At 34.4% G+C, this 26876-nt stretch overlaps 2 protein-coding genes across 2 annotated transcripts; both read left to right on the top strand.

Annotated features, from left to right (window-relative positions):
- Positions 1-320: 320 nt before the first annotated feature.
- Positions 321-15978, top strand: LOC130614554 (E3 ubiquitin-protein ligase AMFR-like). Its single transcript, XM_057435977.1, has 13 exons — positions 321-641; positions 6392-6484; positions 7125-7289; positions 8416-8568; positions 8988-9028; positions 9514-9646; positions 10881-11014; positions 12081-12191; positions 12354-12642; positions 12989-13108; positions 13511-13583; positions 14228-14378; positions 14781-15978. Exons 1-13 carry the CDS (start codon positions 471-473, stop codon positions 14950-14952), a joined length of 1806 nt encoding a protein of 601 aa, XP_057291960.1. The 5' UTR covers positions 321-470; the 3' UTR covers positions 14953-15978.
- Positions 15979-21855: 5877 nt separating this feature from the next.
- Positions 21856-25464, top strand: LOC130614154 (uncharacterized). The gene is made up of 6 exons (XM_057435562.1): positions 21856-21914; positions 22574-22671; positions 23393-23423; positions 24047-24172; positions 24992-25010; positions 25291-25464. Exons 2-6 carry the CDS (start codon positions 22606-22608, stop codon positions 25352-25354), a joined length of 306 nt encoding a protein of 101 aa, XP_057291545.1. The 5' UTR covers positions 21856-21914; positions 22574-22605; the 3' UTR covers positions 25355-25464.
- Positions 25465-26876: the final 1412 nt, after the last annotated feature.

The raw sequence follows: 26876 nt of genomic DNA, 5'->3' as shown, positions 1-26876 counted from the left end.
ATGTCAAATCATTATCCAAATGCCATTTCATAAGATTGATTAGATTATCATAGCCTAATTTGCCGTTATTCCTGGCTGAGTTTTAAAAGGGAAATAGCTAGCTAGCTAGCTAGACCAGTTAAAGCCAAGAAAATATCTTAAAATTTAGGAAATACAAATTACCAAATTTACAATTTCTACGAAGCTAACAAATTTTATTTAGCTTTCCAAAAAGAAAAAGCCATAACAAACGACTTTAAAACCATCACAGCAAGCGGTACCATTATTGATATGATACGGGAAGAGATAGTATCAATGTTGGCGCACATCATTGGATGGAAAATGAGTAAAAGTGATTGTTAATCCAATAACATGGGCTACTTTAGTCTAGTACATAGAACACAGTATTTTTATCAAAACAATTCTCTTTTCTTTTCCTAGAATTTTGAAATACGCAACCTTCACATGTCGTCGAGCACTTTAATGCAGCAATGCCCTTTCTATTTTCAGAACGACTTCCTGTCCCAAATTTAAAATCGTATTGCATTATAAGCATAGTCATATTTATAGCATCCTTAGCATATGGAAAGAATGTGTTTGAGGATTCTCTTTCAGTATGGGATTATTTTGCTTCAATACTTCAAGAACCATTTTGTCTCTGGGTAAGTTTTGATTATATCTTACTCTATCACCACAAAAACATATTTAGCTAGCCACCATCCATTGCTCGCTAACTGAACATCTTTTTTGTAAAAACCTCATATAACCTTATATAATAATTATGGCATGATTGTGATTTTTAAAACATGGTGTCTATCTTATATACATATATAGCAGCTGGACAATCTGCAACCAAAACCAGGGGTGGATCCAGAGTTTTTCAAAACTTAGTCAAAATATTGCTGCACAGCAGCAATATTTTGAATAAGGTATGATTTTACCAGCTGGGGATCTTGAGGGGCGCTCCAGAAGCTTTCACTGATTCGAGCTTTGTGGGTACAAAATCGCCGAAAATTGTCATTCTATTCATCTAGTTATCATTAAAATTGACAAAAAGAAACGCTAAGCTATTAGAAAATCTCCTAAGAACATTTTTTATAAGAAAAAACTCTTTGTCTTGCCCGTTTTTTATAAGAAACCTACAGTACTGGAAAAAGGTTGTTTAACATCGCGCTTCATGTATTGCGACGGTATTCTCGATTCACGATAGACGTTTTTTATGGAGCTGAACATTTAGCACATGTTAATTGTGGTGACTGCAGTGGTGTCTTGGTCGTCTTGTACTTGCTAATGTTCTTAGGATCACATATAAGGAAACTTTACTTGAAACAATATTGGTCAATACAGGATAGGAGACTTGCATCGCCTACTAGCTTTAAGATGCCTCGCTTATTGGGACAGGCCTACGAATACCTGTACATTGTCCATTTCAAGTTTGTCCAAGTTTGGCTCTGCAAACAACCGGTTGGAGCTAAAGATTTAACCAGTTAGAGCTCAGGATTAGATTGTCCATTTCGAGTTTGGCTTTGTAAAAATAATGGCACCTAAAAATAAACAAGTCATCAGAAAAGGCTCAAAATTATCAAGCTGCAGCAGACCTAGTGTACAGGGATCTTCATCCATGATGTCATGTCTTTCTGAACAATCGATTATGTACCCATCAAATCTATAATACATGTTTTTCCTAAAATAGGAAATTTAAAATTTACCCCCTGTTCATGTAAACTCATTGACAGCACATCTCACTATTGTATTCCTTCATTAGAATGGATCTTCGGTATTCTATTTTTTTAATCCCTTCATCATTGTTGCTTTTTGGGCCATCTTCATTGAATTTTAAAGATGCAGTTGCATAAAATATTTCGGACAGAGAGCAAGATGTTTTTTTACAAAGGATTGTGTTGAAAAGTTTATTGTGAAGCGCTTGGTGAGAAACTCTTTATCGTGTTTTGCGTATGGAAAAGGCATTTCTTTTTTATCAGACTTTTTATTTTTAACAAGATTCAATTTAACAATTTCGATTAATTGAAGACAGAAGGATGTTAAAGATATAAAATGAGTATCACTTCAGTCATGATTATAAATATGAAAGACTTTATATTTGGCGAAATTATTTGTACTTTCAAAGTAGTAGTCAGGAATTTCATTATTATCTTTGCAGCAGAAACTTTCAGAGAATAAACTCATCTGTCTACAGTGACCACCTGATTATTGTTTCCAATTCGATTGCTTTCTTTTTGTATAACTTTGTCCTCATGGTTTGAACTTAAAAATTTATCTTGCTCTTTCAACAACATTTCAGGCTCAAAACTAAATGACTTTAGAGCCGAAATGTCTGGAACAGTGTATAACTGGAGAAGAAACTATGATGCCTTTTTTCGTTTCTTATTCGAAAGTGTGTTGCATTATAAGCACCAACATAGTGCCTCGTCTAGCTAGTGCAATGTTTTGAACTATAAAACGTCATATTCAAATTAGAACCCAGTCTTTTTTATTTTAACACACTTTTTTTGAGAACGAAGTTTTTACGGAGATATGAACAAGGAATATAGATATTTATAGATAAATTCTTGTGTTTATGTGTTATTTTTCTGATTTTATAAGTTCAAATACAAATACGTAGTCGAAAAAAACATTTTCACATTTTTGAGGTTACTTCCCCTTAAACTGTTTATCAATCAAAAACAACAACAACAGAGATTAACAGGGATTAACTACAATAAAGTTAGACAATTTTGAATGTATATTTCAATATTTATAAACTCTTGCTGTTTCTGCCAATATCAGGCTTGATCAGCATGACTAGGTGAATCAAATGATTACACCAGTCATGGACAGCACAATAAAACACAAACATAACAAAAACAATGACCAATTACATGGAAAAATAGGGTTATGAAAAAGTTAGCCTTCGGTTGCTTATTGTATACCAACTTAACAGCATCTATCTTAGGCATGATTTCCTTATGGATGTACATGAGCGCAATTCCATTTAAACGATCCTAAAACATGATGCACCTAGTGTACTCTTGAAGTCTACATAAAGAAAAAAAAGGAACTTTCACATTCACAGGATATGACAGTAAAGTGGCTGAAATTCTTAATGCTACCTTGATGTATTCAAAGCCATCAAATTTGACAGCTTTTAACACTTTAATAACATTGTCTGGTAAGCAACCATCATAATCAAACCAATTGATTTGGCAAATCATTTCTGTAAAATTCAGCAAATTTTTATTAATTTTTCTTTTTATTACTGTCAACAAGGCAAGTATTTACAAAAGAGGAAACCATGTCTTGGGGTTACAGTTGCTGATTGCTTCTGCTTTAACTGTCTCCTCGGGAGAAAGAGTCATGCCACAAACAATATGGAACAGGGAAAATCTGAATAAACCTTTTTTAGATTAGATATATAAAAATATTTTCCCTTTGGTTTTTAAAAGCAAATTGAAAACAAAAAATCTGTTCAATGAGCTCATATTACAAAAAGAAATAACCAGCTAGCTATAGCTAATAGCTCAACAACTAGCTTTTCGTAGCTAATACTGAAAACCTTTAAAATAAGTTACGGTGTTTTCATCATCATCATCATTCTCGGCTTAACGTCCGTTTTCCATTCTAGCATGGGTTGGACGGGGTATAATAATGACCCTCTTCCAATCTGATCTAGACTGTGTTAGATCTAAACTCAACTTCCTCTGTATCAAGTCTCTCCTTATAACCTCCTGCCAAGTCTTTCTCGGTCTGCCTCTGCGCTTTGCACCAGGAACTATCAAGTCTCTACACTTTCTTACCCAAATATCCTCCTCCATTCTTTCCAAGTGCCCCAGCCAATTCAATTTTCTTATCTGGATAACGTCTTTAATTCTACGGAGACTTAGCCTGCTTCTTAGCTCATCTGAACTCTTTCTGTCTCTCAGACTGGCGTTACACATCCACCTAACCATTCTCATATCATTCCTTTCTAAACGGTCAAGATCTTCCTGCTTCACTGCCCATGTCTTACTACCGTACAACATAACACTTCTTACACAGGCCTCATACAACCTACCTTTTACCTCAATTGACAGGACTCTGCTAGTCAACAAAGGAAGTAACTCTCTGAACTTTTTCCAAGCAAAACCTATCCTGCAAGTAACACTTCTTCCAACACCCCCTTCACTGCCCAACATATCACCTAAGTAACAGAAGTTCTCAACTATCTCTAACGAGCCACTGTTGTACATCATTAAAGCTGGAAATACTTCATTCTCTATAATCTCACCTTTGCAACGCTTGCATACAAACTGAATGTCAGCTCTTAACCTTCCACTAATACTACTGCACTTCTTATGTACCCAATGCTTGCAAGTCTGGCAAAAAATTGAGTTACCCCTTTCTTCTCACCTTAAAGCAATAATTCTTTTTATCTTCACACCTCGCCTTAATGGAATGTAAATAGCTATATAGCTAGCTATCTCCACCTGAATTTTACCAACCAAGGGGTAAATATCTCCAGAAAACAAAAATCTCCTAGAATGAACACTTTCTAAAAGTTTTTTTTGCATTTCACGAAAAGATTTAACATTAGCACACTTAAATCAGACCATGTTATTATGAACGAATGCAAGCTAAAAGGCGGGAGTCTTTGACTGATCTTTTAAGGAATGGGACATAAAAACTATAGCCCAGCAGGTTATAAGTAACCACGCAGTACGGAACCTAAATTTTCTACGCCACTACAGGCCACGTATTGTTGGACTACGCATAGAGTGTAAAAATTACTTTTTGGCGTCACATGCCTCTAAAGTGAGATGGGGAGGGTTGCGGGCCATAGGTATTTGATTTTTGACTGACTGAGTGACTGATTAGTTAAAACAAATCAGTCAAAATCTGAAGCTATAATTTTGACATCAACATAGCCATAGGCGAAATGGAGAGGGCTTTTTAGGCCAAAAAATTAGAATCTGAACTGATTTTTTAACGCGCTTTGTTTGCAACACCTGTATCGTAATCCCCAGAACGTCGACATCATGCGCTTGCATTTTTTGTCAAATTTACACTTAGTCACGCAACTTATCTGTCTAACCCTGGGTCCGCACCGGAAAACCTATAGCTATAGATGATTTGCGAATGTTTACAAATTTCCGTAAATGCGTGCGCATCCTGGCAGGCAAGAAAAGAAGCCACATAGCCAATTTGACTCTTTATGCTAATTTATAGATTAGGAATATCAGGTTAAAAATGAATTGGAATTATTTTTTCTCAATCATTATCTTCTTTGTTTAAAAGCAGACATTACCAATTTTAGCGTCAGTTTTTTTTACACTTAATATTTTCAATCCTCGTGGTATGTTGTTAATATTTTTTGCCTGTGCACATGCATGCGCATGTCCATTGTTCTCGATGCAAAATCAAAACATTAAGTCGCGCCACAACTCATCTATATACCCTTCAGTCTTGAAAATGTCAGGAAGAACTGCCACATTATACCACAGACCACATTATTATAGCAAAACCTTCATGCCCAGCAGTTTATATACTGTTTATGCAAAGCTGCTGGACATAATCCATTTGCCCGACAGTTTTGGCAATAATAGAGAATGGTAATCAGCGACAATACTGATGTCAAATTTGCATTTTTCTGCATTGTACAATCTTATTAATAAATAAACAATACTATTACTACTAATACTACTTGCGATAATTGATAAATAAAAATAAACTTTTGGCTTCAAAGTTTCGAAATCTTTTGTTAGGTACCATCTTTAGGTTACTTTGAGAAGTTACCTGTTAATGCCGGTTACGCTGAATATAAATATAATTTTCTAATGATAAAATAAAATGTTATATAGACTAATTTTTAATTTCCTCATAATTAGTGCTAGCCTGCCTTGTGGTTAGCTATGAACAAATTTTGGAATGCTAGTTGTCTACATGCAAGTTAGAATGAACGTTGACTTTTTTAGCTTTTAACTCGTATGTTCACAAAATAAGAGTTAACACAGTAGTGTGAAGGTTATAATTTTGCAGATTTTAAGAGTGTATCTTTTGATATATGTTAGAGCTAAACCTAAAACCTAGCCACATTTTTAGTAAATTCATAACTGAAACTTAGTGTACAGTTTACTAATACTCAGTCGCACTTCATATTACTCTGATCAGTTCACAAAAATGGCAGGGGCAGTAAAGAGATTTATACATCTAGAATAATGAAAAGGCTTGATTTTCAAAAGTATTTTTTCCAGGGTTTTAGCTATACCTAAGTATAGTTTTTTATAGCATATTGAATACTTTTGCAATGAGTGGTATGTCTTTTATGCAGTATGTTAGAGCCACTTTTTTTATTCTTACTACTTTCTGCCTTTAAGCACTTATTTGCTAACCTATCATGTTCTGACAGAATTTTGATTTTATTTTATTTTTCTCCTAGGCCTTGGTCAATATGGCTTATTGTCTCCTGTTTTCATTTGGGAAGGTTATACAAAACTTTGTACTTGGAGAGTTACGTGCTGTTGAAGAACAAGTATGTGTCACTGCATTTAATTAACATCAAAACGTTCTTTGTTTCGTTTGTTTATTATGAGAGTCGAAAATAGCTGCATAATTGGTCAATCATATCAAAATTTATGCCCAATTTTTTTATTACAATGATACATGCAAACCATGTTTTAGTTACCTTATTCATACAAATTTTGGCAAGCACTAAATTTGGCCATTGTGGTCTGATATTGACAAATTAAATGCATGGCAAAATTGGACGAATAAGGTATGCTCTTGTATCTTATTTCAGTGTGTTCTTCAACATTGTCAAATTTTATTTTTTTCATCCATCATCAAAATAAATGCTTGCCAAATTTTTTTTTTCTTTCGCCAAATTCAATGTATATAAACTGAACTCTTTTACGAACAAAAAATGTGACAAAGAAAACTAGGCTAAATTTTACATGACTTCTTTATGTTTTAATATAAAGCATAATAATACATGTCATACATTGCAAAATAAAATGCACGCTAATTTTAAGATATTTTTGCCATCGCCTAATTAAATGCTCGCTAAAAATCAATTTAGTCCATTGCCAAATTAAAAGCCCGGCAAAATTGGACGAATAAGGTATGCTCTTGTATCTTATTTCAGTGTGTTCTCCAACATCTTTTTCTTTTAGCATTTGCAAGATAAATTTTGGAACTTCATATTTTACAAGACAATTTTTGTGTTCGGTGTCATCAATACCCAAACGTTGCATGAAGTGTTGTGCTGGGTAGCATGGTTTTCCATGTTGGGATTTTGGTATATTATCATGGAGTTGTGTAAAGACAGATATGAATATGTAAATTATTTGTTATTTTTATTCTACGTATAGTCAGTATTTTCAGGTTGTAATCCATAAATGTAAAATAAGGGCCACTAAATCCCAAACGCGAATTTTATTATGGTGGTCCTACATATTATTGAAATCTTATCCCTTCCCAACTTGCATAAAATGGGCTATAGGTCCCATTTTGTGTAGTGAATATAATTAGCTCCTCTAATAAATTGGGAAATTTGGGATAAATTTCAATTGGCAAATAGCCGTTTAACAGCTAATGAGAATGCTGTATTACACCCTAATTTTGCTTACAATTTGCAATGTTTATATCACAAGGAATTTTTATGACGACTTTTGATCTAAAAAAGGCACTTATCAAAACAATAGAAGTTAGTTAAATGTTTTCCTTGATTCGAGACTTGTCTCTGGCACTTAATGTCAAATAGAAATCAAATACAAGCTAGAAGTAAAGAAGCTGTGGCCACCCTAAAAATGGGATAGTGCATAAGGACTATTCCAATGTCTAAAATAATGATCTTATAAAATCATCTATAACATAAAGTTTGACATTCAGTTTGTGTTGAAAAGGTGAGATTATAGACAATAAACATTTCCAGCTTTAATGATGTACAACAGTGGCTCGGTAAAGATGGTTGAGAAATTTGGTTACTTAGGTGATAAATGTTACTTAGGTAGTAGAGGGTGTGTTGGAAGTAGTTTTATTTGCAGGATAGGTTCTGCTTGGAAAAAGGTTTTATGAGACCTGTGTAAGAAGTATTATGTTTAATATGTTTATGGTAGTGGGACATGGGCAGTATAATATCAAAATGATGATGATAATAATCAATTTAAAAAAAAATTGTAAACTACAGGGGAGGGGGAGCAAACGCTACCTACAGCAAAAAAAAAATTGAAATTGTGACAAAAGAATGCTGACCATAATATATCTTACATTGTTCAACAACTTGTTTGCATTCACACATTAACATAGTTTATTGAGTCGTCTGGAAAAATAATTTGTTTAATTTATATTATTTTTAATTTTTTAATCACTGCCAATGGTTTTAAAGATGGCTCTCTTTTTTTTATATTTGCATTGCATTTTATTTATGTTTGCAATTATATATTTATCTTATTCTAACTTTAGATAACATCCTCTCCGGCCACACCACGAAACAAACACGTAAAGCTTTTCACATTGATTTTCTGTATTTTTCTATCCAGTGTTGGTTTAACTGTTTTTGCGGTTAATTTTGGTTATCCTGCTGGTATAAACATTTTTACCTTCATGATGGCAGAGGTAAAGTTATTTAACATTAAAATTAACCTAAATTAATTTAATAAACATTTTAAATCCCAATATTATTCAATCACAAAAATCTAATGAATTGAATTACATTAAACACATCTCTTATGCTAAGATCTTTCATCGAGTTTTGTTTATAATTTTGAAAATATTGGTAGAAACTTTAAAGAATTCTTTGTCAGTAATGTTTTGGAGGGTTGTCTCCCCAGGCCTTTAAAATGCGTAAAACTGTTATGTTGTCAAGAATATGCAATATAATCAAGAATTCATAATTTGTCTCTGTGTTATTTTTCATGCATTAAGGTAATCCTAACCTCAAAGATTTTACTTTGTAATTTGCCAGAATGTGAACTTTTTTTAGAAAAATGATTAAATTTTATCTTTCTGTTAAATATTTTTGTATTGTTTTTTAGTGTCTGCTGTTGGGTTTAAAATCTCTTCAGCTGTTAACTAGGTGAGTTTTCATCAATAAACAAATTTTCCTGATTGCAGATTAAGTGAGAGATAGTACTTATTTTACGTTAAGCTTTTTGTTATCTGCCACTGTGATATCCTGTTAATATCAGCAAGCTTAATAACGAAGGTTATAGTTTGGTTTTCAAGCTTTTGAGAAGTTTGGAATCTGCACATACACGGTGTAAATTACAGACCATCACAAAATTGTTAAAACTTTCAAGTCACAATTAATGGAGATTAGGTTTTATAAGCGCACTAGTCGTTAGCCTGTGCAAAAATTCATAGGAATTCGCCTGTCCCTGTCTTTTGTGATCCTTGTTTAACATTTAACATGAAGTAATTGAAATACTATGCAGGTGTCTGGAATAAAGCTATGTGCAACCATTTTTAACACAGACTATGGCTATTATTATGGAGATACCATGATGTAAAGCCAACAGGAGAATATATTTTTCTTTTAATAAGAAATCTGTTCTGGTTTAGATATTTTGTACAACTAACAGACGTGATGCCAGCAGGAAAGTGGGACATGAAGGCACAAGTTTTTTACTACATTGATTTGCTTATAGATCTTGCAATTCTTGCATTAGACTTATTATATCATTTTCATATGATTGTAAGTTGCTATATGTTGTTCAGCTTATCGCTATCTAACAGCAAACAGAAGTTTTAGTAGATTTTAGTATAAACTCCAGGATGAGATTTAGTTGATATACATTTGTATTTGCAGGGTAGCTACAAAAATTGGACCAAAATTATTCCTAGAAGAAATTTTTTTATATCCTAAAATGAACTAAATTTTTTATTATTGAAGATATTATTTCGGTTTGTCTGTTCAGTATTCATATTACTGTGGAAAGTTTATCATTTCTTGAACATGATAGTTTAGTAGGCGACGTTTCGGGAGATCCTACTCCCATCATCGGGCAAAGTAAAATGATGTTTAGCATGTATTTATATAATTGCAGAGAATCGAAATTCAAAAAAATTAACCAATCAGAAACGAGCTGATAATTACAGTTAATTACAGTAATTAACATTTTCGCACCTAGATTTAGGTAACTACTTCTTCTGTAGGGCTGGTAACTAAATCTCAGGAAGTTGATACAAGATGCTGTTTTTTTGTTTGTTACGTGCTACACTGTTACTGGTTTCTTTAATTTTCCTGGCCGTTGTTCTGGATTATCTGTCAATGATTTTCTTCTCATCCCAATTACTTTAATTGCAAAACACCCTCATATTATTAAATTTTTTATATCCATTATTTCCTTAATATGTAACTGCATAAGACCATCTATACTTGAAGGTTCATTCCTCATCAGTTCATAGTTTCAAACAAAAATACAGGGTGCGGTGAATATGAGGTTGTTTTGCAATTTAATTTCTTGCCATATTTCCCGTCTTTTATTTGTGAAAGTAGTATTGGCTTTAATAAGTGTTTTTGACATGTTCTCTCTGCTTGTTGATGACCAACTTCGGCCTGAACCTGGGAAAAGGAAAAATCTATTCTTATTTGACTGAGAAAGTATTTTTTATCCAGGAAAAAAGCAGTGATATCACTGATGAAGTCCTAAGTGCGGCGCTTGAAAATGAAATTAAACATATATGGCCTAAACATGAGAAAAAGTGTGGTAGCTCCTTTCAGTTAAAGAATATGGTGCCTGTGAAAAACACGATTAACAAAAATGAAATTTAAATGTTGCTTGTTACTCAAACATTTTTAATATATGTTAGTTAGTTTAAGCACTCCTTTAATGTTGGCGCTTTTTCTCAGATATTTATTTAGTATCAGAAGCGCACAAAAAATTATATTGCGAATAAAATGACACATGTAGTGATTGTTTCTTTAGCTGTGGTCAAATGTTTTCTTGAGTATGGCAAGCCTGGTACTTTACTGGAACATCAGAACGATTTTCAGCGAGTTAAAACGACGTTTCAAGAAGCATAGGATGTTTATAAAGATTCTGAAAAATGTCGACACCAGGTTTGAACATAGGATCAGTTTTGTACATATTTTGTGTAAGTTTAGGCAAAAAAGCTTTTATGCACAACCATTTAAAGAGTGCTACTTTGTTCAACACTATCTTTTTTAGGTCTTTATATTTCCTTATTGTATATCTAGGTGTTTTTCTTATGATTGTATGCTTAGAATAAATATAGAATAAATAGAGAACATCTATAGTAAAAAAACTAAAAAAACTTGAAATTTCTTAGGAGATTCTTAAAAAAAAGTTGGAAGACACCCTGATTTTGCTTTCAATTACATTGTTTACATAACACTGTTCTGTGATGTTCAGGCTCAGATAGGAGAATATTTTAAGCATACACTAATCATATTGCCCAGCCTAGGTGATTCTTCTGATGTGTATTTTTCTTTAACAGATATTTTAAATATACAGTCTTTTAATGCTTAATTAATCCCACTACACTGTCTGAACTTAACCTTGTGCAATTATACCCTTTGTTTTGTGGTTGTTTTTTTAAAGGTAAAAATAGGACCATTTTATCTGATCCATATAGCTCCCAAGACAACGTTTAAGTTTTTAATTTGTTTTTCCATTAAGAATATCTTTAATAATAGCCGTATTCCGTCTGTCTGTGTGTCCGCGAAAGCCGTGTCCCGTAACGGAAACACGAAATTTTTAAAATGCGCACCAATACCAAAGGCGATATATTTCTGTCCACTTTGTTTCAACGGGTTAATTTAAAGGACGGGCGTCCCCGTGGATTTTTCCACGGGCTAACGACTAGTTTATATTATAATACCCGTATACGTCTGTCCGTCCGCCTGTCTGTCATGCAAAATAGTAGCTTAGCTGCGCAGGTAGGGAGACGCACGCAATGCAGTATAAAAAGGACGGGCGAACCCGTGGATTTTTCCACGTGCTAACGACTAAAACATAAGATACTCTAAGGATGGTTGTGTTTTTCGCATAAGCATATCCCAGCCTGCTTTCGAATTTTTACTTGCTTATAAAAACAAAACATTTATTAAAATAAAGGTTTTTCACCTCCGATTTTTTTTAAAGTATCGCTCATCTATTTTTAAGGTTTCCAATGGCAACAACAGAAGAACTTGCAGGTATTGAAGATCACTGTGCTATTTGTTGGGATACCATGGAAACGGCAAGAAAACTCCCATGTGGACATTTTTTTCATCAGTAAGCCGGGTTAATTCCTTTTTATTCAATGATTCATCATATCGGCAGTTGTGAGTAACGTCATAAGAATTGTGTAGTTGTAAAACCAAAGTGTTAAATCTACTGCAGGTTCCATTTTTTCTACTTCTTTCTTCTGTCTTATCACTTACTGCTTATTTCTAGCGCATGTTTATGTTCATGGCTTCAACAAGACATTTCTTGTCCGACATGTCGTTGCTCTCTGTCCGCAGATATTGGTATCCCACCAGCAGTCTTGCCTGACAATGGAGACCCTTTGGTGCAAAATGAACTACAAGACATTGTTGAAAACAATGCTGACGATGCACTTGGTGGTTTACGTAATTATTTTTTCTATTTGGATGGCCAACGAATTGCAAACTGGTTTCCAAGCCTCTCAATTGAGGTTTTTCATGGCAGAATGGGTAACAACGATCAAGAAATCAATGATATGGTAACACTCCCGTAGTTTTCTACATTTCATTGCATGACCCTGAAGTTGGGAATTTGTCATGAAATTTTTAGTTGTATGTTTTATGGAATTATGAAATTATTTGCGTAAATTAAATTGCGAGTTCGAACACCGCAATACATTTGAACATTAGGAACAGGTTTTATAATTGGTGATATAATTTGCAGAATAGCGAGTCCTTCTGCTAGGTCCCAAATTTGAACACGTGATCTAATTCAACTGCTTTTCCTGGTTAAGCAATCACAGTGAAAGCATTTTTTAACTTAGGATAAATGTGTGATCATACTTACTTGTTTTCACTATCCCTCCCACTTGATTTTCTGTTTAGGCTCAGCAATTATTTGGCATGTTTCCTCATATTTCAAGAGAAGCTATCATTGAAGATTTACGACATACACGATCAACAGAAGCCACTGCAGATAATATATTAGAAGGCCATCTAACGCCTGTAAGAGCATTTAAGTTTTCACATTGTGAATTTTTCCTAAAAGAAGGTTTTTGCGATGTGCTCTGAAACAGGTCATATTTTGTGGTTTTGCAAAGATGAAACGAGCTTGTAAACTAATAAAACCATCACACGTGTGTTTCTTGATCACTTGAAATTGATAAAAACCTAATTTTTCCTAATTTATATATACTAGTCGATACCCCCGAATAAATCCACGGGTTCGCCCGTCTTTTATATATTTGTGTTTCTGTAACACGATTTTTTTTTCTCGTACAAACAGACAGACGGGATACGGCTATTATTAAAGAGACGCCGTATTAGGTCAAGATAATCATGCAAAAATTTCTTTAATAGCGTATCCTGTTGTCATTATACACTTTGTTTTATTTTTGCATTTTCCAGGCTACATCTATAGAAGCGGCACCTCCAGTTACTTCATCAGTAGAAAATGAAGAACGCCCTCCAATATCTGTTGGTAAGGATACCTACCATACTCATTTTTATGCCATCAAATGATTGTTACAAAAAAGTACATATACAATGTCTGTTAAACGTTGTGTTTAAAAAGGACTATGCAAAATACACATTCAATCAGTCCAGACATCTTGAAATTTAACCATAGTAAACTTGAATATTGACTTTCCAACTGTTAAAAATGATGAAGTGGGGCTTGAACCCATGACCTTCCACTTGAACCCATGACCTTCCACTTGCTGGACGATTATTCCTCCAACAGGAGTATGAGCCCCTTGCACCATGCAATCATCAGAAATTTATTCCCAATAAATGGAGCTTAAAAAAATCAGTGGCTTTGTTTAATTTTCTTACAGGAATAGGAGATGAAACAAATACAAGCTGAATATAAAAATAAACATTGAAATACAATGATAAGATATTACGCTGAGGCTGACCAGTTAGTTCATGTTACTAATTAGATGTAATTTTAATATTTAAACTTCTTTATTTGAAAAGCCTTGTGTTCAGCGAAACACCCCACTACTCTGGATACCATTTTTTTTAAAAATACGAGCATGTCAATATAGATTTTAAGGATTTGATATTTTTTATGTTTTAAAACTTGCTTGAAAGATTATCATGCGGCTTTCTTTTTTACTATAGACGCCACACCCAACAATCAAACTGTAAACAATGAACCTTCAGATTCCGAATCTGCGATGGAGGAATCGTCAGGAACCGAGGATGTGAACTTGGAAAGAAAAGAACGAAAATACGGTGACAAAAAGGTAGTTTATCCAGGAGAAGTGAGAAGGTAGAAGATTTGTTTGCTTGTTTGTTTGTTTGTTTTTGATTGTTTATGTGATATACAAATTCGCTATACGCAGAGACGTTAAAAATGTAATTTATAACTTGTTTAGTTAAGGGAAATTCTTTTCCGTGGTTGCTTTAGCTTAGTCATGGTGGCCACGCCTCCTAAATAACCTGAATAAACTGTAAATTAGTTATTTTTTTATAACGTTTTGGAAAAAGATTAGTCAGAACGTACTTTAGAAAAAGTTTGAGTATAAAGTAACTTCAATCTCCAAGTATTTGGCAGAATCTCCGAAAATATAAAATGATTTTTATACTTTTCTTAAAAAAAGAATTACTTGACAAAGTAACAATACACGATATCATTAACCTTCTTTGTTACGTCACTAAAATGTTTTTTAAGGCGTTATCAACAGAAGAACACTTCACGAAATCAAACCGATCAGATGGAGCAACCGAATCAAACACAAGAATCGAGTGCTCAGCATTCGTTTCGAGATGAAAGAGAAGAAAGAAGAAACGTTTTTCTTGAGGCTATCGGAAGGCGGCAAACATCTGTGCGCCCTCCGACGTAAGCGTGGGCGTTGGGCGCTAACTGCGTTTTCATGGTAATCCGCAGGTTATAAATGTAAATGCAGTGCTGCATTTTCAGTAAACCCTACAGAATGAGAAGATTCTCGAAAGAAAGAATGATATCCGTGAGGATTTTTCGTCTTTATTTAAACTTGATTTATTTTTAGAGAAATCAACCATGAAGAACTGATTCAGTCGTTTTAACAAAACTATTTTTATATGAATTGTTATAACTTATTAGCATTTGTTGGCTGGTTCACTTATGCTTTTAACATATGAAAAAGAAAGCTGGAAGGAGGGGAGAGTTTAAACTCACTCTCAATAAATGAATACGCATTTTGAGAAAACGTTTTTAAGGTTCTGCACCTTTTTTACGGCGTGTACAACACTTATTGTCCTTACCAACGACTACTTTAAAGAAAGTGTTTGTGGAAGAAAATTTCGCGGTTTTTGCGGCTTTTGGAAAATTCGGGAAAGTTTATTCCCGCAAAAGTCTATCTCGTAAAATGTTGCAATTGAAATCGTCTCAGAATTCTACTTCTTCAACACAAAATTTTGTAAAACCGCGAAAAAAATTTTCCGCAGACTCCGTCTTCCCTTAAAGTTGGATTTTATTTACGTTTCATTCTTTTTACTTCACTTACTTTAAAGTTTTTGTTTAACTCGTTGTAATTAACGATAAAAAATAATAAATGGTCGTGAAGTATGGACGGGTTCAACCCTGTATGTAACAACTTGTTCAAACAAATTAAACGGTGGGGAGGATCAGCGTCCAACCTCCGCCCCAATACGAAAAAGATTAATATGACGAGGGGTCCCATATACGTCACAACAATCTCGTTTTGGCTACCAGGTTTTCTAAGATAATTGGTTAAGACGTCACCAATCCAGCAGAGATATCCAATACATGATTTCTTTGTAATATTTGCGCAGAATTTATTTATTTTTCATTTTAGGTTTTCTTCGTGTGTGTACATCTTTTCTGCGAATAAATTTTAAAACACAAACACACGATGTGTGACTTATAACTTATTTTCTTTTTTTTACTAGATAATGTAATTTTGAATCTTGTTTTAGGATAGTTTAAATAGTTGTAGTTCTACTATTACTTCTATTAGTCCAGGAGCTCATAACAGAACTTTAGGTCCCATTTTCTACAAAAGGTTTGACCCTCTAAATAGGTTGGTAGTATCATGGACAATAGATCAAATCGTCAGCTGACCCAATTTGGGGGCGTTTGGGTCTCAGGCCCCTAAAATTACCCTAATTCGAGACTTTTATTTGGTCCCATAATTCTCAAAGCTTAAAAGTTCGTAACGTGTGTCATTATATGAGAGAATCTGAAAAATGATAAAGCTTACCGAAAAATTGGGTCTAAAGACTGGGTCAGACTCCCCTCAAAGACCATATTTAGGAACTTAATTTGTCCCTATAAGCCACAAACTTTAAATTTTGCACAAACATTCTCCAAGATAGTGAAATGTCAATGGTCATAAAGCTGACCAAAAATTTGGGTCATTACGTCTAATCAGACCGCGTGTCGCCCCATATCCCCATTTTAAACAGCGTTAGACGGTGAAAAAACCCAGTGTCTACAAAACCCAAACTCAATATCTGTGTTCTATACTAACTATGTAATACATAAATGGTCGAGCTTACCAAAAAATGTGGTCCAATTAGCAGGTCAGACAAAAATCTGAACAGGGACTCAAATAAGACTTCAAAAGGTACAAACTCAAAATTTTGTATGACTATTCCTTTGTTCACACGAATGTGATTTGGCAAATAGCAAACCTAAAATTACGGTGTCTTGATCATGTCAGATCACACTTATTTTTTTAAGATAACATTATTTGTATCTTATAGTTACTATCTCCTGTTGTACTTGTAAATATATTTTGTAATGCGCAGGAGAAGCTATAGAAGAACGTTTGTCTTATTTCCAATGTGTCCAGGGCCTTAACTTATTTTTTGAATTTTTTTAAATAGAATAGAACGTTTTCGTCCAAATACAACACGAAACCTGGCTGTAGGATTAGGCATAAAGCCGTGCAGAAAAAAACCTAAGATGTTAACAAGAAAAATGCTTCCACTAGATGACCAGAGAAGAGCGTCAGAACCCCTTTCATATATCAAAGTACGCATGTACGATACCTTGTGGATGATGGATTTTTATTTTTCACCCGACACTATATCAATGTGGGTTGGCTGGAATTCTATATTTTTTCCAAATACCAACAATCTGCAAAAAGTTTGGTACCTGCTACTAATTAATCAAATATCCAACTTCTATAGCTGTAGTAGCAGAAACATTGGGGCGTGCACAAGTGATTGCGAATGAATGGGGTGAGAGAAACATTTCAGTAACATATCATCTTGCGATTGCCAAAGTGGTTATGTAACTTCAAGCAGAAGAATCTCCAAAGTTTGACAATATATTTGTGGCTCATTTAGCAAGTACATCGCTGAATCTGGTGGTCCGCATATCCTAAATGAAGCTGGTGCGATTGAACAGGTTCCCTCAAGTCACTTTTACTAGGAAAGTGTTACAAGAGAAGTAAAAGATGGAACCAAATACTTGCACTTGCAATAGAGATTCTTTATTTCCAATATTTTCTTCAAGAAAGAGAGGAAAGTCAATTAAAAGGAGATATCCAAAAAGAAACCAAGTTTATAAAATCCCAAGAATCCTGGAGCTTGTATGAAGGACCTGAAGTATCCAAAGAAGTCACCAAGATACAGAGAAAGGAAATCTTGGTGCAACAGCACAATATTATATGGAGTACATTGAGATCATTCGACTTTACCATGATTTCAGTAGAAGCTTAAGGGATGGAAACTTTGATCTGTATGTGTGCTGCTTGCCTAACGTCGCAAACTATTTCTTTAGCATGAACTAACTAAAGTACTCTTCATCCCGAAGTTTACACTAATTTCGCTCTCAAGATTACCGATCGACTTGACATTAGAGCAGACGATAAATGCAGATGCTGCATGTCAGTATATCAGCTTTAACAAATTTTATTTCTGAGCGTCAACGATGGATACAAAGTCATTCGAACAAGTATTATGTCATACGTGTTTGAAAATTTGGGGATGACGAAACAGGAAGACGTGTCGCAAGATTTAAAGGCTAACAGGATGTGTCAAAATTCTAAGATTTAGCAAAAGTAGAAACTGACGATCTAAATCGCGTTGATGTTAACATAACTGATGGAATGTTTTTCCTATATCTTTTTGTTAACCTTCCAGCAACATTTGGAGTTTTGGCAACATTTACTTTGAAACGCGTTTGTGCTAGCAAGGGAAACATCGTACATTTTGTTCTAGACAAATCAAGGATTGTGAAAAGGACTTGCGATGAACTGAGAGACATGGAGCTTATCAGATAACTGGATCTGATCAAGAAAGACCTTCAAACTGGTTGAATGCATTGAGAAATAATTACTTCAAAGCAGCATAGGTAGAATTTTTAGCCTTCTTTTGGGAAAACAACATGCATTCAACAGTACTTGAAAACAAAACAGTCATAATAAATTGCAATGATACTTGCTACATGTTTAGAGTTAAAGGAGAGATCGTGGTCAAAATCGAGATCGTTAAATTGTCTTCAACTCATGTTGAAGTCAGAATTTAGTACCACCTATCTTCGATTCAACCACCTGCAAACGTTGTGATAAGGACGATAGACACTGACGTGCTGATAATTGCTCTTGGCTGCCTCAGTGAGTTACCTGACAACTTGAATATTTGGATGGAAACCGATATTTACACTAAAAATACATTAAGGTACATTAGTATTAATCAAATATACCAGAAGTTGGGCAAAAATATTTGCATGGCCTTGGCAGCATACCATGCTTTCACTGGATGTGACTATATAGCCTCATTTAGTAGGAAAGGAAAAATCTGACCTTTCAAACTACTAGAAAAAAATGAAAGTGTACAAGATGTATTTAAACAGCTGGGAAAAAAACTTGATAATGTCACAGATGATACTTTTGCAACGTTGGAAAATTTGTATGCAGCACGTATGGAAAAAGTAATATATTATCTGTAGATGAAGCTAGGTTGGTAATGTTTTTCCTGTGTTAAAAAGTTTGATGGAAATTCTCTGCCACCTTCTTTATGGGTGTGGTGTAAAAAAGATTTATCGCACAAAGTATGTTGCACAGTTTGGATGTCATCAATAACGACCGAGCCTCTGAATCACTTTCCTGAAGACAGGTCGGCTGCTGAAAGATAAAAGCTATATCATTAAGTGGTACAAAGGCGAAATGTCTACAAGGACCGGTAGATGTCACCGGCGATGAAAATCATAATAGATTTTCCAGAGAAGTAGAAGGTAAAATCTTGGATAACAAGTTTTACAAGTCATTTAGTTTCTTCATTATTACTCGGAGGCAATGCTTTATTTCCGCTACTTCCGCCGCTACTGCCAATATTGAAAGTATTTCATTCTCCTTAAGATTTTAAAGGGTTTGATGAACTGTCAAGTGATGACGATTCAGGCAATGATGACGAAACTAGCGACGAAGATGTGTAATGATAATTTAAGGTTAGAATTTTTTTGTGTGATATGACGAAACTGTTACAGAATAGGATTCAATGTCATATATTATAGAACTGAGTAACTTTTTTAATATTTTTAATGTTGTATTGTAGTTTAAACTAGATCTTATGACTGAATGACATTTCTCATCTTTAGATACTGATGCAGAACAACACCAATCATGCTGTTATAACCTGTTGTACACACTTATATTTTATTAGATACTAACAGAACATTTCTTTTTTAATTTGATTATCGGTAACTATTGTCTGACCTGATCAAGAGACCGTAATTTTAGGTTGCTTTTTGCAAAATCACATTCGTGTAAACAAAGAGGTCTAATTTGAGTCCTGTTTAGATCTTTGTCTGACCTACTGATAGGACCGCATTTTTTGGTAAGTTCGACCATTTATGTATTACATAGTTAGTATAGAACACAAATATTGAGTTTGGGCTTTGTAGTCACTGTTTTTTTTCACCCTCTAAAAGCGGTTTAAAATGGGGACATGGGGCGAGACGCGGTCTGATTAGACGAAAAGACCCAAATTTTTGGTCAGCTTTATGACTAATGACATTCCACTATGTTAGAAAATGTTTGTGCGAAATTTGGAGTTTGTAGAGCTTATGGGGACAAATTAAGGTCCTAAATATGGTCTTTGAGGCTGGTCTGACTCAGTCTTAAGACCAATTTTTCGGTAAGCTTTATCATTTTTCAGATTCTTTCATATAATGACACACGTTACGAACTTTTAAGCTTTGAGAATTATGGGACCAAATAAGAGTCTCGAATTAGGGTAATTTTAGGGGCCTTGGATCCAAAAGCCCCCGAATTGGGTCAGCTGACCATGTGATTTTTATTGGCCGTGATACTACCAACTTATTTGGAGGGTCAAACCTTTTGTAGAAAATAGGACCTAAAGTTCTGTTATGAGTTCCTGGACTACATGTGTGCGTTGTCATGGTTCAAAAACATCACGTGAACCAGCACGTCCGCAAACGCTGACGCCTAATCCTTGTCCCTTATTATTCACGACACAACAATAGGAAGTGGGTAGGAATATAGAGCAGACTATGGAGCGGAATTCTGTGTGTGTGTGCACTCTGAGTTGTACAATATACGTACTTCGTAATTTTATTATTAACTTGTTTTACGGTGAACATTGGGGAGCATGTACTACAGCTCAGCTGGAAAAACTGTGATGGTTGAACCAACTGTTTTGTGTTCGTCGAAGATGCTTCTTCTTCCAGTGTTGATGTTGTACTCTGGTGTTTATACAAAGAAAAAAAAGATAATATAATAATTAGAAATATTATTAGGGTCAGTTCACAGAAAAAGAGTCTGTGAACTATCATTAATTTTTTCTTAAATCTTTGGAACACTGTTACGGAGAACGAAGACGCCCATTGTAGAGTCGCTAAGAAAACATTTATCTGAGAGCAAGTCTCAAGATCAAATAACCCCACATAGCTTTTAAGAGAAATGCTTAGTGATATTTGAAGCAATGGCCTTAAACGCTGGCACCAACCCGGTGACACGCATGCCAATGAAAGTTAGATTAAAATGATTCAAAAAATAAGCAAACGAAGAAATGAAGTTGTAAATAGATTGTAAAGTTTCAAACAGTAGCGGTAAATGTTGAGTGAAAGGTTGATGTACTTTTTCTTCACCTGCTCTTTACACAGGTTTGCGAAAATTAAAAATATAACAAAATGAAATATTTTTTTTCTCATTAAACTTGTGATAACAAAGCGACAAAGTAAATAATGGTCCAATGAGAAACTTAGTTTCCAGTATTTTTTTTTTTTGTGACGGTGCTTTTCGGGAAATGTTAGTGCATTGAATTATGTGGGTCAAAAAATGTGGACAGTTATATTTGATAACGGAGGTTTTTGTATAGTAAACTAAGGAGCGATCTCGTCTTTTGGGGGGCGGGGCTTTTGTCTCTGCCAATTTTAGAAGGTACGGCTGGAAGAGACCCTGAAAACGTAGTTAATAAATGTTAGCACCCTGTTCATATCCATTGACGCTCGGGGACATATTCTTGATCTATAAGTAATGACAGATACAAACTTGATCCCAGGGCTTTCTGTTTTTTGACAATCTCTGATTTTAAGCCCCCAGTTTTGACTCTGTTTAAGCAACCAGGTCTTCTTGGTCTTGACATGTGATAATATCAGACAGACAGAGACACAGGGCTCTATAAAAACGGGACTTGATGTATTGCACAGTTGCAAGAGAAGGTTGGGCATGAGATTGTTAAATGTTGTTAGCGTGTGTGTATGTTTTTATTACCGAATGTGCTAATTTAATTTTGACACAACTTTTTTTTGTTTATTTAACATATTGTTAGTAGTTATAAAAAATTATTTTAGACATTTCACTCTTTTGTGGCTTCGTTAAAAATCGTAAAAGTAAGTTCTAGAAACTTTGTATACAGATGGATGGCGACGACGGTTTAAATTATGTCTTTTAGGCACTGGAGCATGTTTGAATGTCATGCACGAGCTCGCATATGAAATACTGTGGGCAAAAGTGGTATCGTGGTAGAACGTTTAATATATTAATCGTAGCGTTGAAGGTTCGAGAACCCTCGTAGGGTTGAAGGTTCGAATACCCCTGTAGCGTTGAGGGTTTGAAATTCCTCGTAGGGTTGAAGGTTCGAATCTCCTCGTAGTGTTAAAGGTTCTAATCTGCTCGTAGAGGTTAAATGTTCGAGTCCCCATTTCAGAATAGTTTAAATGTAGCGTTGCCGGTCCATTTTGGCAATTAAATGACCGCAAATCAGGTTGTGGGGCAGACAAGCTAGATAGAGAAGTTCTATATGTACCTTTTAGCCGGTACATAGCCACACCCAGTAACCGGTACTTAGTAATCTACGCACTTTATTTTTTATGAAAATACTAAAATTTAACCAGGCTTGTCATTATTTTTATCTCTGTATTGTTCAAAGAATAGGCCAGTAGTTTTTTACCTGCAATCCAAGCCTGATATTCTTATAAAGCATATTCTTATAGAGAAAGCATGTATTTATATATCTATATACTCAGCCATAAACCATTCCTATTTTCAGATTTTCACCTAAAATTGACTTACGGCATAAAGATGAATCGGATGAAATTGTTAGGAATAACATTACTTGTAACTCTAGTTAAATGTTATGGCAATCTGGTAAGGATCTTTACTTCTTCTTCTTTACAACGCAACGCTCTGTCCCCCGCTCTTCTACGTTTATGATATGCTAATGAGCTGCAGGCGTACAAGAGCCTTGGGGGCGAGGTTATACTTAGGTCAAATCTGTATCTTTCCTTCGAGAAATAAATCTACATTACATATTGATTCGTCATTTTTGCAGACATTAGCGAAAACGACGCAATACCGTAAATGCTGTAATTAACGCCCTGGGGTGTTTAATGGATTTTATTTAAAAATTCACTCCGTTATTCGCTTTGTCACTCAATTATGTTTTTCCGTGATATAAATCAATATTTGCTTTTTTGCGGACTTGCATTTGCCTTTTCAATAAAAAGGGTCAGTGGGCAAAAAACGGATCGCCGTCTGATAACAGACGTGTTTGATTTTCAAGAGATCTTCCCCTTAAATGACTCGACGATTTGCTTGTTGGTTCATCCTAGGTTTTTGCCACGCATTTACAATCCACGTGACAGCCAGCTTCCTGAGAGGTGGTTTCATATTTACATGTCATTAAGTGGGGGAGTTTATTGGAGAGAAAATTTATTGGAGAGTGAGCGTTATAAAAATGTTCAGGTTTTTGGAGGGGCGTTAATTTAAAACAGGAGTTAATAAGATAAGGGCATCAATTAGAGAATTTGCAGTATTCAACGCTACCTCGCACGATTATATATTTTACATGTTTATATTTATATTTTAGGGTTTTTACGAAATTAACAATAAAGTGTCAGGTATTTGTAAAATTTATTTTTTGTTTTGGAAATTTTAAAAAGATATTCAGGATTTTTCAATAATTATTATTATTATTACTATTATTACTATTTATTTTTATTTATTGCGATTTATATTATGATTTTCCTTCTTGAATGCTAAAACATAAACTTTTTAAGTTAAGGTTTTTAAAAAGTAATAAAATAACAATATTGATGACAATGTTGACAACATAATAACACATCGCATGGACCATGTAACATATAAAATAATGTAACAAGCATATAAAACTATTAAGTTGAAATCATAGGATTTATGCCATATTTCTAAGAAAACACAAATATCAACAACAATGTACTTGTATCGACAAAGAACTTTTAATTAACTTATTGCAACTAAATTAAAAAAAAATATGTTTCAGAAAAAATCGCGATGGCTAAGTTTACACTTTAAAAGACCATGGGTTTAAGCTTTTTCTCTGAATTTTTTTACTTAGGTTTACAGTAAGGAAACTGATAAAAAGTAATTTACCTTTGCTTCTTAAAGGATTCTGTGAAATAGTCAAGGAAAAGTAGAATTAAAGAAAAAGCAGTGTTTAGAGTTTATATACACAAATAACTTTACAATAACCATTTGTTTTTAGAGCCAGTTGTTCCTTGCTATGAGCATCCTGCTTATGGTGAAGAACCTGAATTGTTTGTGCACTGTCCACAGTATCAAATGTGTTACTTCTACCCTCATGATGAAGCACTGAACCTTGGTAGCTTTTGTAAGTTGTTTCAACGTACTATAATTTCCCCTTCGTAATACCTCCCTCGCTGCACTATATTAAAATAAACTACACGGGATTGTTTACAACGAAAATGTCATAGACAAGTTACTTGAAACCTGAAACGAAGTTTTTGATACTGTGAAGGGTAGGGCTGAGATTCCACTCAAGAACAAATAGGAACAAAACGGAATTTAATTTGATTGGTTTAATCTGCTAATTAAACTTTGTTTTTTATAACTCTTTCGCTCCACCCGGATAGAAAACTTTAAAATCCTTTCAAATATTATCAGATTCCAGAGATTATTAATGTCCGACCCGATCCGTTCCGTTTTATTTTAATTTTGAGTGGAAATTTAGTTGAAGGGTACTTGGAAGGGTACAGTACTGAGAACACAAGACGTTCATGCTTTCTGCCAACCTCCTTCCCCCAGAGTCTTGTGGATGAGGTTGGCCTTCTGCATTTGTAACGTTGTGTTTTGTTTTGAAATTTTTGCCTTCCGACTTGTCCTTTTTTAAACTTTCACAATCTACACGAGTGAGTTATCAAATTAGGATTTTTTGAAAAGAAAGGAAAGAAGACAGAAGGGAGCATGGATATTTTGATGCAAAGAAATTTTTCGCGAAGTTGTTTATATTTTTTCGTTGCATCAAGAAAATATTTTACAAAAGTAAAAAAAAAAAAAAGTGAGGTAAACCTCACACCCAAGGCTCTTTGTAATTTTCAACAGGTAATTTCAGCGTCCTACTAAATTGTCTTACTTTCTACGAAAGTAAGACACTAAACTAAAGCTACACCGTTTTCTCTTTTTAATTTAGGTCGACACAAAGATTTTACGTAAGTATTTTTTTACGAATGTCTTCTTTAAAAGCAAGGCTACGTGTCCAACAAATCTACTGAACCACCTCTTTTCAAGGGTCTTGTGACCCCTGAGCCAGTATGACGATTCAAATCCCCTCGTAGTATCACGGAGCGATCGACAATTTCGCCGGTATCAAATTCATCGAAAAAGCAAAATGCCCTGAGAAGGAGGTTGCCACTACAGCGAACACAAAAAAAGTTTAATTAATAACAATATATATTGTAATGCTATTTTGATGTAAATATTTCTCTGTAGGACGAACGGCCACGATGGAGAAGGCGAGGAAGAGCAAAGACCAGTAGAATATGACAGGACATAATTTTCACGTTTCATTACAGTTATACAATTTTTAGCATTCTAGTAAATTTGACTAGTTCTCAGTCCCTTATTAATTGTTATAATAAAATTAATATGACCCTGTGTAAACAAGCTTTGTCTTTACCTAACCCAGACTGAAAATAAGTGTAGTAGCTACCTTAAGTTGATTAATCTTCGCGAAGACTTATTTTCGCAAGGTAAAATCTACATTTCGCGAAGATTAATTTTCGCATATCGGTCAATAGAAATATTTCACGAAGATTATTTTTTGCAAAGAATCATTTTAAGGTTCTTTGCGAAAAATTATTTTTACGAATCTAGTATTTAAATAATTTCAGGCCTATTTTTTGAGATAAGGTAGCCTTCAATTGAAATTGCTCATACCGCAGAAGTTTCTTAAAGTTAATTTTAGTAAAAATGTCACTTCTTATCATTTCACAGAGATTTATCTATATTATAATGCCCGTATACGTCTGTCTGTCTGTCACGCAAAATGGTAGCTTGGCTGCGCAAGTAGCGAGACGCACGCAGTGCGGTATAAAAAGGACGGGCGAACCCGTGGATCTTTCCACGGGCTAACGACTAGTATGAATAAAATTCGTAAAAACTAATCAACTTAGCTTTTTCGTTGCAGTAATTTTGATTCTTAGATTCTCACTACTAGCGTAAATTTTAAAGATGGTAAACCCGCTGCGCCTTCTAATTTAACAGAAGTAAAAAATCTCCACGAAGAGAATGTGGACTCTGATTATTTCACGACCAAGATAGATTTTCAAGGAAGTTTTTTTATAACATTCATCGCAAAACGCCTTGTTTTTCTACACTTTTAAAAGAATTTGTTGAATGTTACTGAATATAGTTTATAAGATTTAGTAGAAATTTGTTACGTTGACCTGCTGTCTTATCGTTCGGTTTTTTTTCTTCATAGCTACGCTTAACCAACGGAATTTCTTTCTTTTGTCTTAAAAATGAACAAATTATTTCCGAAGAGATTTTTTGCGAATGACAAGTTTTAAACTTTCGTGGCATCCTTAATTTTGCAAATTTGGGTCAAATTCGCAGAACTAAGCTTCACAAAAAATCTTTGATAAAAATTTTCTTTCGTAAACTAATTTGTGCCCTTTTCTATAAAGCACTTTGTTCAGCTAAATAGATTCGGAACACACAACAGAGTGTCTGAGATTCTGATTGTTTTGATTTTTGATTTCATTATCATAGAACTCCGAAGTATTAACAACTCTTGAAAAGTATCCCGAGTGAAACAATCTTTAAGCTCGAACAAGATGATGAAGTTTTTTATTCTGTTTTCATTCGTCAAAAACTTCCTAGATATATAGATGTGGAATATATCGAGGGTTATACCCCCTCTCTATTATTTTCAGGAGGGGCCATTGGATTAAATAGGGCGATCTTGAGTGTTTAGTGCTTTTTTTAAACAACGCAGAGTCAATTAGGGTCCGCGCTCTACCAGAAAAGTCCCTGCAAAATCCTACAGTCCACACAGTGTTCCATCTCCCCAATTA

Source organism: Hydractinia symbiolongicarpus, chromosome 11 (genome assembly GCF_029227915.1).
Source record: "Hydractinia symbiolongicarpus strain clone_291-10 chromosome 11, HSymV2.1, whole genome shotgun sequence".
NCBI classification, from domain to species: domain Eukaryota; kingdom Metazoa; phylum Cnidaria; class Hydrozoa; order Anthoathecata; family Hydractiniidae; genus Hydractinia; species Hydractinia symbiolongicarpus.
Note: the sequence above shows the minus strand (reverse complement) of the source record. Positions and strands in the feature narration are given on the sequence as shown.

Excerpts from the sequence above, each read along its gene's own strand:
- LOC130614554 (XM_057435977.1), top strand. The coding sequence starts at position 471 with ATGCCCTTTCTATTTTCAGAACGACTTCCTGTCCCAAATTTAAAATCG. Across the intron at positions 7,290-8,415 it reads GTAAAGACAGATATGAATAT|ATAACATCCTCTCCGGCCAC; the intron begins GTAAATTATTTG and ends TTCTAACTTTAG. Across the intron at positions 13,584-14,227 it reads ACGCCCTCCAATATCTGTTG|ACGCCACACCCAACAATCAA; the intron begins GTAAGGATACCT and ends TTTTTACTATAG.
- LOC130614154 (XM_057435562.1), top strand. The coding sequence starts at position 22,606 with ATGAATCGGATGAAATTGTTAGGAATAACATTACTTGTAACTCTAGTT. Across the intron at positions 22,672-23,392 it reads TTAAATGTTATGGCAATCTG|GGTTTTTACGAAATTAACAA; the intron begins GTAAGGATCTTT and ends TTTATATTTTAG. Across the intron at positions 23,424-24,046 it reads AATTAACAATAAAGTGTCAG|AGCCAGTTGTTCCTTGCTAT; the intron begins GTATTTGTAAAA and ends ATTTGTTTTTAG.